This window comes from Garra rufa, chromosome 18 (assembly GCF_049309525.1).
Source record: "Garra rufa chromosome 18, GarRuf1.0, whole genome shotgun sequence".
NCBI lineage: Eukaryota > Metazoa > Chordata > Actinopteri > Cypriniformes > Cyprinidae > Garra > Garra rufa.
Genome location: NC_133378.1, coordinates 6,432,315 through 6,450,432, shown reverse-complemented (window position 1 = coordinate 6,450,432; position 18,118 = coordinate 6,432,315). Strand labels below are relative to the sequence as shown.

The following is an 18,118-nucleotide window of genomic DNA, read 5'->3' as shown; positions in this document are numbered from 1 at the left end:
TCAACCAGCTGACAAACCTGCAGACTGAGGATAAATTTAAACCTGTGAACACTGGCATGAGTCTCCATCCTCACATTACGATAAATTACTGTGTAATTTACCACACTCTAAAAATACTGCAAATTAGCCTCACTAGAGTACAGACCAAACCTTAGGAGACAAATGAGGCTCTTTAATACTTCAGGAGCTGAAAGACCTGAAACTTTCCTATAGGTAATTAGAATATAAATCCCTTTTCTTTGTATGCAAAAATATTTTTTTATATGAAAGCACACAAAAAGGTTTTTATTTTGTATTATGAACTAATAAAATATGCATATCATGCATTATGCATTTTATGTCTAAAACCATGCAAATACATTTCTGTAAAATGAACGTTTATAAAAAAGCAAGCAAGGTGAAAAGACAACTACCAGCATAAGAAGTAATAAATGAAAATGGCTTATGCTGGGGTTGCTTATAAACAAAATCAAATAATAAAATTAGTTTAATTGTATTGTGACCTAATAAAGCATGCAAATCAGGCATTATGCAGTTTGCGTCCAAGAAACCATGCAAATTTCTATAGAATTCAAATTATAGAAGGCAATAAAAAAAGGTTATTCCAAAAAAATTGTTTTATTATTTGATTTATAGATCCAAGAAACCATCCAAATAATTTTTTATTAAATGAAAATGATAAAAAGCAAGAAACAAAAAAAAAAGCTTATTCTGGGGAAATAATAACGTTTTTTATTTGAAATAAAATTAAAAAAATAATCAAATAAAATATTTATTTTGGATTGTGACCTAATAAAGAAAACAAATCAGACATTATGCAAACCCTGCAAGCACATTTCTATAAAAGGATAATTATAAAAAGCAAGAAAGCAAGCAAGCAAGAAAAAAAAAGAAAGGAAAAAAGACAAAAAAAAATTTAGGGATGCTTATAATGGGGTGTTTTCATTAGACATAAAAATAAATAAATAATGTCTAAGAAACCCTGCCAATACATTTCTATAAAATGTAAATTATAAAAAGGAAGAAAGAAAGGAAGAAAGAAAAAGAACAAAAGAAAGAACGAACAGAAGAAAGGAGGAAATACAGAATGAAAAAAGAAAAAAAAAAAAAAAAAAAGGAAGAAAGAAAGAACGAACAAATGAACGAAGGAAAGGGACAAAATGAAAAACAAAAGAATGAAAGAAAAAAAGAACAAAAGAAAGAAATGAAAGAATGAACAAAAGAATGAACAAAGGAACGAAAGAAAAAGAAAGAACAAACAAACAAAAGAGAGAAAAAATGAACAAAAGGAAGGAACAACAAAAAGAAAGAAAGCAAAAAGAAAACACAAAAACAGACAAAAGGAAGAAAGTACAAACAAAAGAACAATAGAAAAAAGAACAAACAAACGAAAGGAAGGAACAGAAAGAAAGAAAAAAGGAAGAACAAACAAACAACAGGAAGAAAGAACAAACAAAAGAAAGAACAAACAAACAAAAGAACAATAGAAAAAAAGAACGAACAAACGAAAGGAAGGAACAGAAAGAAAGAAAAAGGAAGAACAAACAAACAACAGGAAGAAAGAAAGAACAAACAAAAGAAAGAACAAACAAACAAAAGAAAGAAAGAACAAAGAACAATAGAAAAAAGAACGAACGAACGAAAGGAAGGAACAAAAGGAAGGAACGAAAGAAAAAGAAAGATTGAATAACAGAAAGACGAAGAAAGAAAGAAAGAAAGAAAGAAAGAAAGAAAGAAAGAAAGAAAGATTACTATTATTATAAGTATTGTGACCTAACAAAGCATGCAAATAATGCATTATGCATTTTGTTCAAGAAACCATGCAAATACATTTCTTTATTGGAAAAAAAAAAATCAAACAAAACTAAACAAAGACTATATATATATATTTTGTATTATGACCTAATAAAGTATGCAAATAATCCATTACGTATGTTAATGTACAAGAAACCATGTAAATAAATAGTATGAGCAAAATATGTAATGTGTATGTGCGCATGTAAATAATATTTTTAATATATTTTGATGCCTATTATTTTCATATCTTCCAAAAGATGAACAGTCTTCTGGAATGTACTAAATACTGCAGAACTAGGACTTCACCTGGGTGAAACTGGACTACAAGTGCCCTACACCTGCTGAGGACCAAATGTCAATCTGATCAGGTCTGAGACCATAGAGAACGGAGAGGACACTGAATAATGAACAACTGCTGAACAGCACTAACAGAAATGTCTTGCGGTCTTGAAAAGACAGAATCCCCTCTTATAGAGCCCAGGGCAGGAGAATAAACACAATCAACTCAAATGAGCCATTAAAAGCAGAATAAGAATAAATCACAAATATAAATCGCTGAATGACTGCCACTGGAGAAAATACCAATAAAAAAGTGGAATAAACGTATGATAATGAAGTGTGCACATCTTGCTCTTCAGCAAATAACTCAGCTGTGTACACGACCTGCTCTCCTCCAGCTCAACTCACCACCCACAATCCCTCCCACACACCAGAGTGAATTTCACCGCTCAACAGTGAAGGACAGGTCAAGAATCTTTCACCATCACACGGCACAGGGAAATAAAGCAACAGTGCAGGAAGAGTAGATTAATGACTGTTGGTGAACACTTCAGGAGGTCATGGGGAGTACATACAGGCCTAATGACCGCAAGAGACTCTTACCTGACAATCAAAGTCCTGGAAGTTTTGTCCATTCTGTGTGGAAAGAGAGAGAAAGAGATCAGATGTGTCAGTCTGAAAGAGTTAAGCATGTGACGTTAAAACAACAGGTCATTTAGGACACAATGGCCCATGTCAAACCAGGCATTAACATAATTAAACAATAACATTAAAACATTCCTCTAAATAATTGGCCATATAATTATATTTTGGCCGATAAAGGTTAAATTAAATTAAATTAAATTAACTCAACAGTTATAAACATTGCTGGTCAAGCAGTGGAGTGGCCACCAGGAGGAGTCACAAAACCCACACGCTCTTTTTAAAAGGAGGAAACATTTTCTTTTCTAGAAGACATGAGAGAGCTTTTACAGAGAAGGTTTGTTTAGATGGTGTTGTCGTTGCAGTCCACAATTTAACCCTATGATTTACTCACTCTCAAGCCATCATAGGTGTATAGGACTTTCAGACAAATATGGAGTTATATTCAAAAATGTCCTGGCTCTTCCAAGCTTTATAATGGGAGTGAATGGGTTGAGAGAGTTGAAGTTCAATAAAATGCATCCATCTATCACATGAAGTGCTCCACACGGTTCCAGGGGTTAAAAAACTCTAAGTGAATTGATGCATTTGTGTTAAAAAAAAAAAAAAAAAAAAAAAAACTATATCACAGCTTGGTTTCTTTGAAAACTTTATTAGTAGTTCTTAAAGCAAAACAATGTATGTTACCGGATGGATTGCAAACTCTTTTTACTGTGAATAGTGAGACGAAATAATGACTTTAAACAACCTCTTGCTGGAAATACTCTTAAACAAATGTGTGTCTCAGTTTCTGGTGTGAAAAGATGGAATTCATTAGAAAATGATCTAAAATGTTCAAATATTTTGCGATTTAAATATAAGTATAAACAGAAGATATTTCACTTGTACAAAGATGAGGGTCAATGATTTGTTTTTGTTGTCAGAATTGTTATTATTGTATTATTGTTGTTTTTGTTTGTTTGTTCCCTTGTTGTGTAAGCAGAATTAATAACATTGGAAGGATTTTTCCTTTTCTCTTTATGTCTGTGAGGTCATGTAATCCAATTTATTTTGTAAATTTAATTTTTTTTTTTTAATAATCGTGATTACAATATTGACCAAAATAATTGTGATTCTGATTTTTGCCAAAAATCGAGCAGCCCTATATTAACATTTGAAGGGGGCCAAGGAGGTAGACTAGAGTTGTGTCTCCGGTAGACTGCTGTTGTTTTTTTGCATCTCTCTCTTTTCTTTTTTTTTTCAGCTGCCCCAGGCTAACACAATTCAAAACATACGTGCGACCTACGTGTACTTGGGCCCGTGGTAGAAGTGTGCAATATTGACAAACAAATCTCAGTATTTTTTTGGAATTTTATCAATAACGATAATTAGACAATATTTTGATGAGTGTGTTATAGCGCTGGTATCTTTGGGGTTACTTTACCCCAAAATAAAAATTCTGTAATTAAATCTCTTACACCCTTGACGTTTATCTTCACAACACAATTAATTTATTTCTGATGCATTCTGACAGCTCTCTGACCATCCCATAGACAGCAATGTAATTAACACGAACAACGTCCAGAAACATAGCAAGGAAATCTGTAAAATAATCCATGTGACATCAGGGGCTCAACTGTAAATTTTACAAAGCTACAAGAATACTTTTTGTACACAAAGAAAACAAAAAAACACTCCTCCATATTACCCTAGCACCATTTTGAAGCATATCCATCTATCCATTTTCTTTGCGTACAAAAAAAAAATAAATCTTGTAGCTTTGTAAAAGTATGGTTAAACTCCTGATGTCACATGGATTATTTTACCAGTCTCCTTGCTATGTTTCTGGACGTTGATCGTGTTAATTACATTGCTGTCTATGGGAGGGTCAGAGAGCTGTTAGAATGCATCAAAAATATCTTAATTTTGTGGTCCGAAGACAAACAAAGCTTTTTGGGTTTGGAATGACATGGGGGTAAGTGATTAATGACAAAATTTTCATTTTGGGGTAGAGTAACACTTCTACCATGGACAGCTGAGTCCTACATTTTTTGATATTCTTCATATTCAGGACGGTGACGAGTCTGCTTACAGACAGGAGGTAAAAGAGCTGGCTGTCTGGTGCAGTCATAACAACCTGGAGCTCAACACGCTCAAAACTGTGGAGATGATCATAGACTTCAGGAAAACCCCCCCTGCTCTCCCCCCACTCACCATCATGAACAGCACTGTAAACACAGTGGAGTCATTCAGGTTCCTTGGAAATACCATCTCTCAGGACCTGAAGTGGGACATTCACATAGACTCCATTGTGAAAAAGGCCCAGCAGAGGCTGTACTTCCTCCGCCAGCTGAGGAAGCTCAACCTGCCACAGGAACTGCTGAAACAGTTTTACTCTGCCATCATTGAATCCGTCCTCTGCACTTCGATTACCATCTGGTTCAGCTCAGCTACCAATTCTGATCTCAGAAGACTACGTCGGATAGTCCGGACTGCTGAACGAATCATTGGTACAACCCTCCCTACCCTTCAAGATCTCTTCTTATCCAGAGTACGAAAAAGGGCTGCCAAAATTACTCTGGACCCCTCACATCCAGCACACTCACTTTTTGAATTGTTACCATCGGTCGGCGCTACAGAGCACTGAGCACTAGAACGACCAGACATCGAAACAGTTTCTTTCCTCAGGCAATCCATCTCATGAACACTTGATCGTGGAACATACAACACTATACATTATTCATTTTTCCGTTATTTATTTAAAGCACATACTTACTTCCATTCAAATGTCTTTGCTATTTTTGCACATTGTCTGTCTTGTATACTTGTATATTGTTCTTTTTATAATATGTATCGTCTTGTCACTGTCATTCTGTAGCACTGTGGAGCTCTGTCACAAAAACAAATTCCTAGTATGTGCAAACATACCTGGCAATAAAGCTCATTCTGATTCTGATTCTGATATTCTGTGTGGTGGTCAGTTCACGCTGATAGAAATGTATCTTTTCCAATAAGTTTAAATAGATGTTTACCTTTTATGGGCATTTTAACCCTTAAAAAGCAATTTTTGTAAAAGTGTGTATTATCCTCTGAGTCAAATTCTTACATTTAAACAGTGAGTAAGATGACATTTGGGCTGTTACCAAGCAAATGAAATCAGTATCAACAAAATTCATCTTTGCAATGCAGAGGAAACACAGAAAATGCACCTGAAGTGGCATTTAGATGCATGTACACCTGCAATTCCAAATGCATTAATAATATTTAGATGAAACATAAAATGATGGATACTGACATTTGAAATTATTTAAAAAATGAAAAGATACATTGAATGTAAAAATAAAACTTCCAGTAGAAAGCACTGTTAATAAGCGAGTCGATAAAACTGTTGATTCATTAAAAAACAACGTCATGAGATGCAAAACAGTGCTGTGGTTGTGTTTGGAAAGCATGGTCATTTTTTGAGAAAGTTACCATGCTTACAAACTCTTTGTGTAAAATATATTAACTATTTGAAGTAAAAAAAATATTTGGGGGGGTCAGTAAGTGTCAAATTTAATATTCAGCATTAAAATGAACTAATATTACCAACATCTATAAAAGGTTAACAGTAGTGCTGCGTACAAAAACAAAATAAATCTCTACATTTCTGCCCCCATGTCTTGAATTTGTGATCATTCGAAATGTATTTTAATAGACTGAATCATGCAGTGAAAGAACGCACTGTTACGCGCTCTAGACTCGTCTAGACACGTAAATGTCTGCACTGCACTCTGTAGATGTTTCGAATAATTTTTACAAAATACTCGATAATCTTAAAATCGAACATCATTAAAACAACAATTACGATATCGCAGACAATATATAATCGTTCCACACCACTTTCATGCTCGTCACCACGTTCGCCTTCAGGACGTAGGGACGTCATCCACTGGAACGCCACTCTCTCTTGAATGCGCATACAACAGTTTGCAGAAGCTAAAGATGACTGTTTCTAAACTTAAAATATAGATATTTTTTTTCCTTACACAAATGCATCAATTCACTTCAGAAGGCCTTTATTAACCCCCTGGGTCTGTGTGGAGCACTTTTTATGAAGGATGGATGCACTTTATTGGGCTTCAAAATCTCAGCAGCCATTATAAAGCTAGGAGGAGCCAGGACATCTTTTAATATAAGTCTGATTGTATTAGTCTATACACCTAGGATTGCTTGAGAGTGAGTAAATAATGGCATAATTTTCTTTTTTTTCATCTGTTGCGTCTGTTGGAAACTGCACCAAATTGCATATTTTTGCTTTGTTTGGGCCACTTCATAAAATATGAACCATAATATCCTGATGCATCAGATATGATACTAGGGATGCACCAAATGTTCAGTAACCGAAATTATTCAGCCGAACACCGAAAGAGCTTTTTTTTTTTTGCTATTTTCGGCAGAATAATTTTCGAATAAGCGAAAAGACAGTTGTGTAATACACACAATTTGTATTTATTCTGACAGCACTGCACAAGCTTGTAAGTCAGGGTTCAAAGTACAAACGCAAGGAAAATGCATGATGAGAATCACTCATAAATATTCTCCTGTCAACAAAAAGTAGTACTTCTTGCGAATTTTCGCCAAAATAAAAGTCAGCATTCGTAAATGTTAGAACTGTAATTTTACTGCAAAATGATCGGTTATTTTCTAAAACTATTTACAACTTACATACTTTTTAATCTCAAACGCTTGAAAAAGATGAGCATTTGAGATTAAAAAGTATATACATTTTAATTCTTTGTGAGAAAATAACCCATCGTTTGCTAGATAAGACCCTTCTTTCCTTGGCTGTGATCGATTAGAGCCCTTTGAAGCTGCATTTGGAAGTTCAAACTCGGGGGCACCATAGAAGTCCATTATATCATAAGGAAATTATGTTTTTTGAGTAAAACAGTTCAGGACTTCTGAACTACAAATCCTAAACTGTTTTACTCAAAAAGTAAATTGAGTAAATTATCTGTACATTTTTGTTCTGAAAGTGAACTACTCCTTTAAATTTATGCAATGATGAAAAAAATTAGCAAAATACATGGAAAAAAAAAAAAAACAGAAATTTTTTTTGGCGCATCCCTATATGATACTCTATAGAATGCAAACTTCTTTTCACATATCAGGCTTTACAGGGTTAATCTGAGACCGTTCTGAAAGCCTTACTGAGCAAACAAAAGCAAGCATGCATACTTTAGATATACATATATACATAAATAAGCCCTTGTTCAGGAGGATTTTCTAACAGCAGCTCATTTCAGGCTCCGTTTGATGCTGGTGATACCAGCGGCTGTGAGATTAGGACCCGATGACATTATACATCATCTCTCTGATCTTATTGCGCCGGTACAGCTCGGTATCCAAGGGTAACCGGCCCTGAGACGAGCGCCTTGAGGAGTCTGGGATCGAGCCGTGGTAATCAGAGTGAGAGAACTGGAGCGGTGGGGTGAGATGTCCGTAAAGATAGAGAAGGGGAAGCATTGGTGTTCGCAACTAGACACTTGTACGAATGCATGCAAACTCACCTTGTCTGTCAAGAGGGGTTTGATCTCAGTTAACTGCACATCCTGTAACTCATCCATCCTCAAGCCTGACAGCTGCCCGTCACTATAGAGAGAGAGAAAATGACAGGACAGATATGGATTAGTACATCATTACAGTCAGCACTGACTTATTGACTAACAGGGAACATGGCTCAGCTTGCCAAATGCTCATGAATACAGAATTACAGTAAACAGGGCACAGAGAACGTGAAAGAGTGAGAGAGAGAATTGATGTTTAACATCCAGCCTAATAACCACCACCAAACCCCCATTGTCTTTGTTAACTGAATTCAGATGAGCTCATGTTTAATTCATGGTTTAACTCTGTGGCTATCCTGAAGGTCAATGCATGCAACTGTTTCAGGAAAGGCATTATGTAGGCTTATGTCACCCTTATAATGGCGCTGGGTGACTTACTGAGGCTTGTTGAAATAAAGGTTTTGTGTCCCCTGAGCTGTTCTCCATCTGGGACCAAATGTGCTGCTGCATTTTAGGGCAGAATACAAGCATGTAAAAGCAGATACAAATGTTTGGCCAACACATTAAAAGAGCACAGTCCCTTTGGGAGTACTTGAAAAGATGAAACAGCATTGGAAACTGATTTTACTGCTGTAACGTGACTCATTTCCTAGTAAAGCATTCTCAACAAGTAAAAGCATGTAGGGAGACTTGATTTTATCCACTGGGATTTAACTGGATCATGAAAAGTGGGCGATTCCTACTAGAATGGGCCATCACAGTGTATATATTGCATATTAAATTGAAGATATAATGTGTTTACACACATTTGGAAAGGCAACGGCACACTAGAGTTGTAATTCACATACTACTGCTGGAAAGTCAATCAAATAAAAAAGTAATAAAAAAATCAAGATAAAAAAATGAAAACAAATTAAAAACTATTTAAAAACTTAAAAATAAAATGGGAAAAAAATACAAATGAAAAATAAAATAAAATTAAACAATTTTATGAAACAAACAAATAAATAAAATATATAAAAAAAGAACATGATCACATACTAATGTTTTAAACTTTAAAAATATATTTTTGCTTTTGTTTTTTTATTTTGTTTTCAAAGTTAAAAATAAATAAAAGAAATAAAAGAAAAAAGAAAAAACTAAAATATAAAAACAAAACATTAAAATAAAAGGAAAAAAATATAAAATAAAATATTTTAAAAAACTAAAATAATAAAATCATATAAAATAGACAAAATACAACAAAAAATTCAAAATAAAATAAAAAAATAAAAAAATAAGTTAAAATAAACAATTAAAAAATATATATAAAATAAAACATTAAAATAAAAAATAAAATAAAAATACAAACAATAAAAAAAATTAAATAAATAAAAATATAAAACTGACAAAATACAATTAAAAAACTTAAAAGAAAACAAAGAAAAGAAAACAAAATAAAGTTAATAAAATACAAAAAAAAAATTATAATAATTAAAATCAACCAAAAAATTTAATAAAAAAAAAAAAACATTAAAAAGTATAATAAAAATAAAATATAATATAAAATAAAATAAAAGGCTGGTAGTGTGATATGATCTGAAACATCATCTCTTTTTTAATGCTGTGCTTTCAGACAAAGGGTAGGACTTGCTGACAAAAATATTCTGTACACCTTGTCCTAAAGTCCAGGTGTCTGTTTCCCCGTTTAAAGGCTTTGGCCACCTGTAATGGCTTGGCATTCAGTAAAATCTCTCTGCTGTCCTAAATCACATGCATGCCAGGCCATGTGAACTAATATGGTCTACAGTAAGCTCCCCTGGAACTTGACTGACTGTCTGTGGTGGTGAAGGTGCGAGAGGAGATGAACAAAAGGATGCAAGGTGAACACTGGGCTTCGGCTAGCGTCCGCAGGAGGGCTGACAAGTGTTGACAAGGTCACAGTCAGAGACAGAAGACAGTGTGTGTGTGTGTGTTAGATGGATTAGTGGAGTTACTCAAAGGGAAAATGTCGATCTGTCACAGTGTGTAGGGTCACTGATCTGTCAAAAGACACAGTTTGAGAGAAAAGGGACAATGACTTATGGTTATAAGTTTCTAAATGTTGGCCAAAAGCTATTTTTTGCGTGTGTTATTCCATCCTTGATGTTCTTTAGTGGTTAAGGCTTTCTGAGAACAGGATGAACACATCTAGCATCATCTCCTGAATCAATGGAGACAGAGTGTACTATTTTGGGAGGAGAGCTGCCCGATGAGCTCCTTCAGAGCTTCTCAAAGAACAATTAGAGCACTGACTGTTCTTATGCAACAAATCATTTTCCTGTGAAATGTAACATGATGTGCTCTTTTCATTGTTTGTTAAAGTAAGCTTGGCATTGGTAATTATTCATTTGAATATGAATCACAGACAGAGTGCTGGATCTGAACAGATTTCTGCTAGAGCTGGACAGTATGATTTATAAATCATACTATTTTGTGTACATCACAGTTAGGAGTGTGATGATGTGTATCAGCTATGATAATTTCAGAATTGTTTTAACAATGCTGGATCTAACATCGAGTATGGCAGCCAAACAAAACAACGCCTTCAGAATGCAAGTTTATAAGCATGGCGCTGAAAAGTTTTTCAGCGGTAACAAATTCTTTCAGTCTGATGTTTTTCCCCAAATCATTCATATGTATATGCATTTTTCCTCATTAATATACACACAGCACCCCATATTGACAGAAAAACACAGCATTGTTGACATTTTTGCAGATTTATTAAAAAAGAAAAACTGAAATATCACATGGTCTTAAGTATTCAGATCCTTTGCTCAGTATTTAGTAGAAGCACCCTTTTGATCTAATACAGCCATGAGTCTTTTTGGGTTTTTCACACCTGGATTTGGTGATCCTCTGCCATTCCTCCTTGCAGATCCTCTCCAGTTCTGTCAGGTTGGATGGTAAACGTTGGTGGACAGCCATTTTTAGGTCTCTCCAGAGATGCTCAATTGGGTTTAAGTCAGGGCTCTGGCTGGGCCATTCAAGGACAGTCACGGAGTTGTTGTGAAGCCACTACTTCGTTCTTTTAGCTGTGTGCTTAGGGTCATTGTCTCGTTGAAAGGTAAACCTTCGGCCCAGTCTGAGGTCCTGAGCACTCTGGAGAAGGTTTTTGTCCAGGATATCCCTGTACTTAGCCGCATTCATCTTTCCCTCGATTGCAACCAGTCGTTTTTTTTTTTTCTTTAGCAAACTCCATGCGGGCTTTCATGTGTCTTGCACTGAGGAGAGGCTTCCTTCGGGGCACTCTGCCATGAAGCCCCGAATGCGGATGAATGGACTCCATAGGACGAAATATTAGGCTTATAGGAGGCTCTTTTTACAACTAGAAGGTTAATATTGTTTTTCACTTGCGACAAAACAACAAATTAGCCGTGCATTTATATGGAAATATGCTTTAGGAGCCATCCATCCTGGCATTCGGAGATCGACACTTCTTGACTGGCAAGACGGCTGCGAGCGGAAACTCAAACAGTGAAAGTGAGTTGTTCAAAAACTTTCTTTTTAGTAAACTCTGTGTACACAAACAATGTTCTCAATGCTGGAGTTCATGTGTAGAGACCCAGGCGATACTTCAAGCAAAGTTTCATGGTGTGTCGAGCCTTCTTAGTGTTGTAAAAATATTGATTTTGATGCGCTCAAAGTTATGCCCTTAGAACTTCCATTCACCGGCCATTGACCACAAAACGAAATCACGGTCAATCTCAAAAACGGCTCGTTTGTCGTAATTATGCTTTTATATACAAGTTTGTCTTGTTTACAGTAAAAAAAAACTGCCCAGGTTGCATTTTGGCAATAGTTATCCTTTAAACAATGATAAAAGCAACATTTTTTTTGTGGCAGGGGCAGTGAAAATTTCAGCAATCATTGTTGTACATCTTCTCAAGGGACAATACTATAGAAATGACACTTGGATATATTTTAGAGTAGTCAATGTGCAGCTTGTATAGCAGTATAGACTTACTGTCCTGTTAAATTTCTAAAATATTTTCCATGTACATCCTGCAATACTGAGACATCACAAAGGTCTGAACAGTTACAAGTATTACATTAAGCCTGTTAGTTAAAAGCCTATTACAACTACCTGAGCGTCTTACATCTTTATCCAGCAGCATGGTGACAGTGACTGTGTTAGATCTGGTGCTCAGCAAGAAGAAACACATAATTAGGAAAGAACGGGCAAATCTTACCAAAGTGTGACTGCTAAACCTGTACATTTAAAATAGGTGCACGTGTAACTTCACAAGTAACTATTTCATTCGAGCCACTTTGGATTCATTTGCTGAAGTTGTGATTCCAGCAGAATACTCCTTATGTTTTTACAGGCTGTGTGTGAATTGCTAATTGCAGGCTGTTAGTGAACATGTGTGGGTTCAGGCCATAGAAAACAACTGAAGGGCTCCTTTCTTGCTTAACTGCTCGACTCACGCCTCTCTGAATACATGACGTAATCAGCGGAAAGAAAAAAATATCCTTCCTCTCTTATGTTACATTCAAGAGCCACCTTCCAGTCCTCTTTTCCAACTGCAATTTTCCCTTATAATTAGTAACAATGCTATAGGTTTGTAAAGAGAGAGACAATTGCCGTTTTGAGAGTAGCTTCAGAGAGACAGTGGGTAGTTCATATAAGAGAGGAAGACAAATCATGAAGCCGAATGTTCAGAAGCTCTGAGGTTTCTAATTTGAAACGTTTTCCTATTGTTACAATAAGCTTTATGAACTAAAAGGTCATTGGCCCCAATTATCAATGCAGTGCATAATTCCGTTAAAACGCCACATAATTATCACTTCAGTGACATTCACGACACCTCTACTATGCCCAAAGCGCTGATCTCTTTCCATTCATCTCAGTCTAGTCTGAAGTCCATTTGCACATGTAATGGAAACAACGTAACTTTGTTCTGCGGATAAACAGCTCTGAAGTAAATCTGGCATTTTAAACAGAGTAAGGCAGTAGGTTATGATTCACATCATGTACTTTAATTACAGCCTCCTGGTGCCAGACGGTTCAGAAAAAAAATGGAGGACTGGAGGTGAATTACATATGACCACAGGCGTCCCATGAAAGATTAACAGGTAAAAGTAAATTATTGGGCAGTAAACCAAGCCATTGTTACACTGACTGAAATAATGTATTACTAGCTACTCATGTGTTAGGTTAAAACACACTTTTTTGGCAGTACTAGAGTATTACTGATGTTTTTAACTTTTAAGATTTGATTTGACAATCTCAAAAAAGCATTTTTTTCAGAGGAATATAGAATGAGTTAAAAACAATGGGAATAAACACTTGTGACCCTGGACCACACAACCAGTCTTAAGTAGCACAGGTACATTAGTTGCAATAGCCAAAAATACATTCTATGGGTCAAAATTATTGATTTTTCTTTTATTCCAAAGATCATTAGGATTTTAAGAAAATGTTCCATGAAGATATTTTGTACATTTCCTACCATAAATACATCAAAACATAATTTTGGATTAGTAATACGCTTTGCTAAGAACTTCATTTGGACAACTTTGATAGTGATTTTCTCAACATTTAGATTTTTTTGCACCCTCAGATTCAACATTCCTCAAACAGTTGTATCTTGGCCAAATATTGTCCTGTCCTAACAAACCATACATCAATAGAAACTTATAAATCTAAAATTTATAATAAACTAAGAGTGGTTTTGTCATGAAGGGCCACAATTGTCTTTTTTCCCCATCACTATTGGAGTTTTCATTTTGCAGTTCTGACCTTATCTCTCAGAATTTCCAAATATTAAAGTATGAACGTGCATTGTCAGAATTGCAAGATATAAACCTCCAAGTCTGATTTATTTCTTGCAACTGCAAGTTTATATCCTACAATTCTGAAAACTCACAACTGTGAGAGGGGAAAAAAAGGACAGAATTGTGAGATGAAAAGTCGCTTTTTATAGTAATTTATAGGGATGCACGGTATGACATTTTTTTACCGATAGCCGATAATTAAGTCCTTCTTGTGGCCGATACCGATACCCAATACGTTCATACTTTATATGATAATTTTGTGCACCCAGGAGAATACAAAATCTAAGGTAAACTAATGAAATGTATATTATATATCTGGGTCAAACAATCATAGCAAACATCAGTCGTGACTCCATGCTTTGACATTTGTCAACCTGGAAAAAATGAAAAGTGCATCATGGACTAACGTCAGATGTCCAAATGTCTTACGTGTAGTCCATTCTTATTGATCATATTATGAATGCGTGCAACAACCAAATCATACAAGATGGGGAATAAAACGTCAGAATCGAGATTAAAACATCAACTTTTCAGAATGCCGCAAGCCAAACGCAGGTCATGTGACATGAACCAAACAATCAGCTTCACCCTTTCCTTAATAACATTGAAAGCACTGCCAAGGTGGAGAAACAGCTTATCAAAGCTGTACAGGAATAAACATTTTTAAATAAATTTAATAACAGAGCTACTGCAAGCGATTTTTAATGCTGAAAATCCATTTATCCTTTGCTGAAACTTCCGCGTCTTTATGGAGAGCACATGTCATGGTTGCTTAGCAACGGCAGACGCCACAGCAGAGCAGGCTACAGAGCGGTTTGGAAAGAAAGTGAAAGCGGCGCGCCTAGCGTTTTTAGGCGCGACATGTGAACGGCCCCTAAAACAGATTCACCGCGATGACGACCTCTGAAGTGAGATATATAAGATTTGTTGTGTTAAAACTTGACGGCTTTTTACCTCCTCTCGGAATCCTTGCTAAACATGTGTTGCAAATAGCAATAGCATCAGCATCGTCCTCCTCTGTCACCGCGAAAACTTCCAGACCGGCGAAGACGATGATGACGACACAGATGATGACGTATTAAACGCGACAAAGTCCGAGAGTCACTGCAGTTTACAGCTGCTGTCACTTGCACTTGGAAAGCAGATCAATCTCAGATAAACCAGACTGATTGATTGATTTACCAGCAAGAGTACTTTATCGGATCGAATTTCATTTATTTATCGGAGCAATAAAAATGACGTCATTTTTACCCATGTCGGTCGATAATTTATCTGTCCGATAAATATCATGCATCCCTAGTAATTTACAAAGGTTTGAGTTTGTTCTTGTAAAGAGTAGGGATGCTCATATTGACCGTTTAACCGTTAACCGACAGTAAGAATTTTAACCGATTATTACTATCAGTTAAACGGTTTAAAAGGGTTTTTTTCTATTCCTTTTTTTTATTTTTTTTTTTACGTTTGCTGCATGGTGAAAGAAATAATGCTATTTGTAAGTTATCTGTTTACTCAAGCGCGCGTGTCGACACATGCAGTGTGGCTGTACAGACATATTTCGCTTCACCTTTACTTAGTAAACTGATGTAGTATATGCAACTCAATGGCAAGAGGCGATATTGGATTATTAGAGAGAGAATCCGTGAGTGAATGTATTCAAATTCTGAATTAATTATAGTCTAGAAAGTGCGCAACAGGTGCTCCCATTACAATCACTGGATAGCTATCACTCATCCTAGAGTAATTCATCGCAATCTCATAAAGTTATTAAAAAGTAATAAAATAACCTTTACACTGCACAAGTAATCTCTTATTTATGTAATGCCAACACTTTCTTTGTTTTAATAAGAGAGTTCGCGAAAGTGTAGAAATCAGTAAAACTGAAACCGGCACTTTGGTTGGTGAGTGGATTGCAACATAGCCTCCTCTGATTGGCCACTGATCATCAAATCAACATACATGTCTGTGATTGGCTATTGCTGAACGCTGTAAAACACGCGCTCCTCCACACGCATATGACAGTGGATGGAAGTCCCGAACTGCAAATTGAAAGGGTTTTTGTGATGGTGTTTTTTTCGCGGATCTAAGAGTTAACAGGCAGCGGTCCTGCCTATATATTGGCTGGCCTGCTATATATTTTTATGTCCGACGAGAAGAATAAGACCGGTACAGTTCTTCAAAGCGCATAAAAGGATTCAGTGTGTTTTAGTTTGTCATCTTAATTAGGTAGTAATTTAATTTATACATATTTAGTGTAGGCCTATTTATATTATTATTATTTTTTTCCATTCAGATTTTCTCTGTTCTCAGAACCGCTGCTGATGCGTGATAATTTGAGTATATGTCAATACAGTTTTTGTTGTTGCTCTGTATGCTGCTGTTTGCACGTTAAAATAAAACATTTGCTTGTATTTTTAATGTATCATCACAGATACTCGTGCATTCTATTTTTATTTTAAACTAATTTATTATTCAAATTTTATCAGTTAACGGTTAATGTTCGGATAACGAGCAGCGGTTGTCGGTCAGGAAAATTAACCGAAATGAGCATCCCTAGTAAAGAGTATGAACAACTGCTGTCCAAATTATCCCCTTAAAAATATGATTGGCATAAAAAATTAAAGAAAGAAAAAAAAAAAAAAAAAAAAAAACAGTCCTCAGGGTAAAAAGATCATTTTTATTTTATTTGTATTTTCTGTGCACTCCCCAACAAAAATCACCCAAAATTATTAAAGAACTATAGCCATTTAAATCATTAGTTTACTTACAGAATAAAAATTTCCTGATAATTTACTCAGCCCCATGACATCCAAGATGTTAATGTCTTTCTTTCTTCATTCAAAAAGAAATAAAGGTTTTTGAGGAAAACATTCCAGGATTTTTCTCCATATAGTGGACTTCAATGGGGATTCAACCTGTTGTTGAAGATCCAAAACGCAGTTTCAATGCAGCTTCAAAGAGGTCTTTACGGTGGGACTATCTTGAAGTTGAAAATTGAGTTTTCCATCCTTCCCAACCTTTTTGAAGTTTACAGAAGAACTAATCGTATGTTACCTTTCCAATGTGATTACTTAATGCGTGAAGTCGGATAGAAGTTGCATTGAAACTGCAATTTGGACATTCAACCCGTTGATCCCCATTGAAGTCCACTATATGGAGAAAAATCCTGGAATATTTTCCTCAAAAACAGAAATTTATTTTCAACTGAAGACAGACATGTACATCTTGGATGATACTGGGGTGAGAAAATTATCAGGAAATCTTTATTCAGTAGGTGAACTACTCTAAGTTCTTTTAAAATAACCATTTTAATATGAAATATTGAAAATAATGAAATACGAACAAAACAGGTATCCAAAACACTCCTACAGACTCTTCTGGCTTACCTTCAAGCTCAAGCTATTGGTTGACATGTCAGACTGCTCAAAAAAAAAGGTCTTTAACAGACTAAAATATAAGTGCCTGGAGCTGGTGAATTTCTCTCTCAACATCCCAGACAGAAATGACCTACTCCAAAGCAGCTACATCGTTACTATGACTACAGATCTTCGTCATCAACAAGTGAGCAGAGGTTATTCATGGGCAGAACCATGGGGCAATTTCAGCTGAAAAGCTTTAAAATTAGGAATCAACTTTTGCATAAATAAAAAGAGAGAGAGACATTTAAAAGCAAATGCAAAACTAAACTGTGCATAAGGTGTGCTGGCTTTGGCATTAGAAGAAGTATTCATGGAAAACAAACAATAAAAAAAAAGAATGTGTTGACCCATATATTACATAGAGAAACGAGAAATGCAAACAAAGCCTGATTAATGCATTCAAATAAACTAAAGCAAACAAAAACACTAACCAATTGAGTACGTATTAGCTGAGCTAATCTGTCTGTGCTCTAATCAGCTCATGGACAAACGGAAATCTCACTTCAACAGCGGATTGGAGTTGATGGGAGTTCAACATGCTTTGGGTTCTTACGCAAGGTTTGAACGTTTGAAGGCTTGCGTAGAGAAACTACCAGTCATTAGAGAAAATTGGTTTGAACATCTGCCTTTTTTCTCAAGTCCATGTCCATCAGCTCC

At 35.5% G+C, this 18,118-nt stretch overlaps 1 protein-coding gene across 2 annotated transcripts in view; it reads right to left on the bottom strand.

The window, feature by feature from the left end:
- The window catches only part of ndrg3b (ndrg family member 3b), an 87,507-nt gene that overhangs the window by 42,201 nt on the left and 27,188 nt on the right, over nt 1-18,118 (bottom strand). For both annotated transcript variants that reach the window (XM_073822564.1, XM_073822565.1), the window contains exons 2-3: nt 8,250-8,331; nt 2,680-2,712 (exon numbers count right to left, since the gene is read on the bottom strand). In XM_073822564.1, the coding sequence (XP_073678665.1) occupies nt 2,680-2,712; nt 8,250-8,306 (90 nt within the window). In that variant the 5' untranslated portion in view covers nt 8,307-8,331. The remainder of the gene's footprint in view (nt 1-2,679; nt 2,713-8,249; nt 8,332-18,118) is intronic.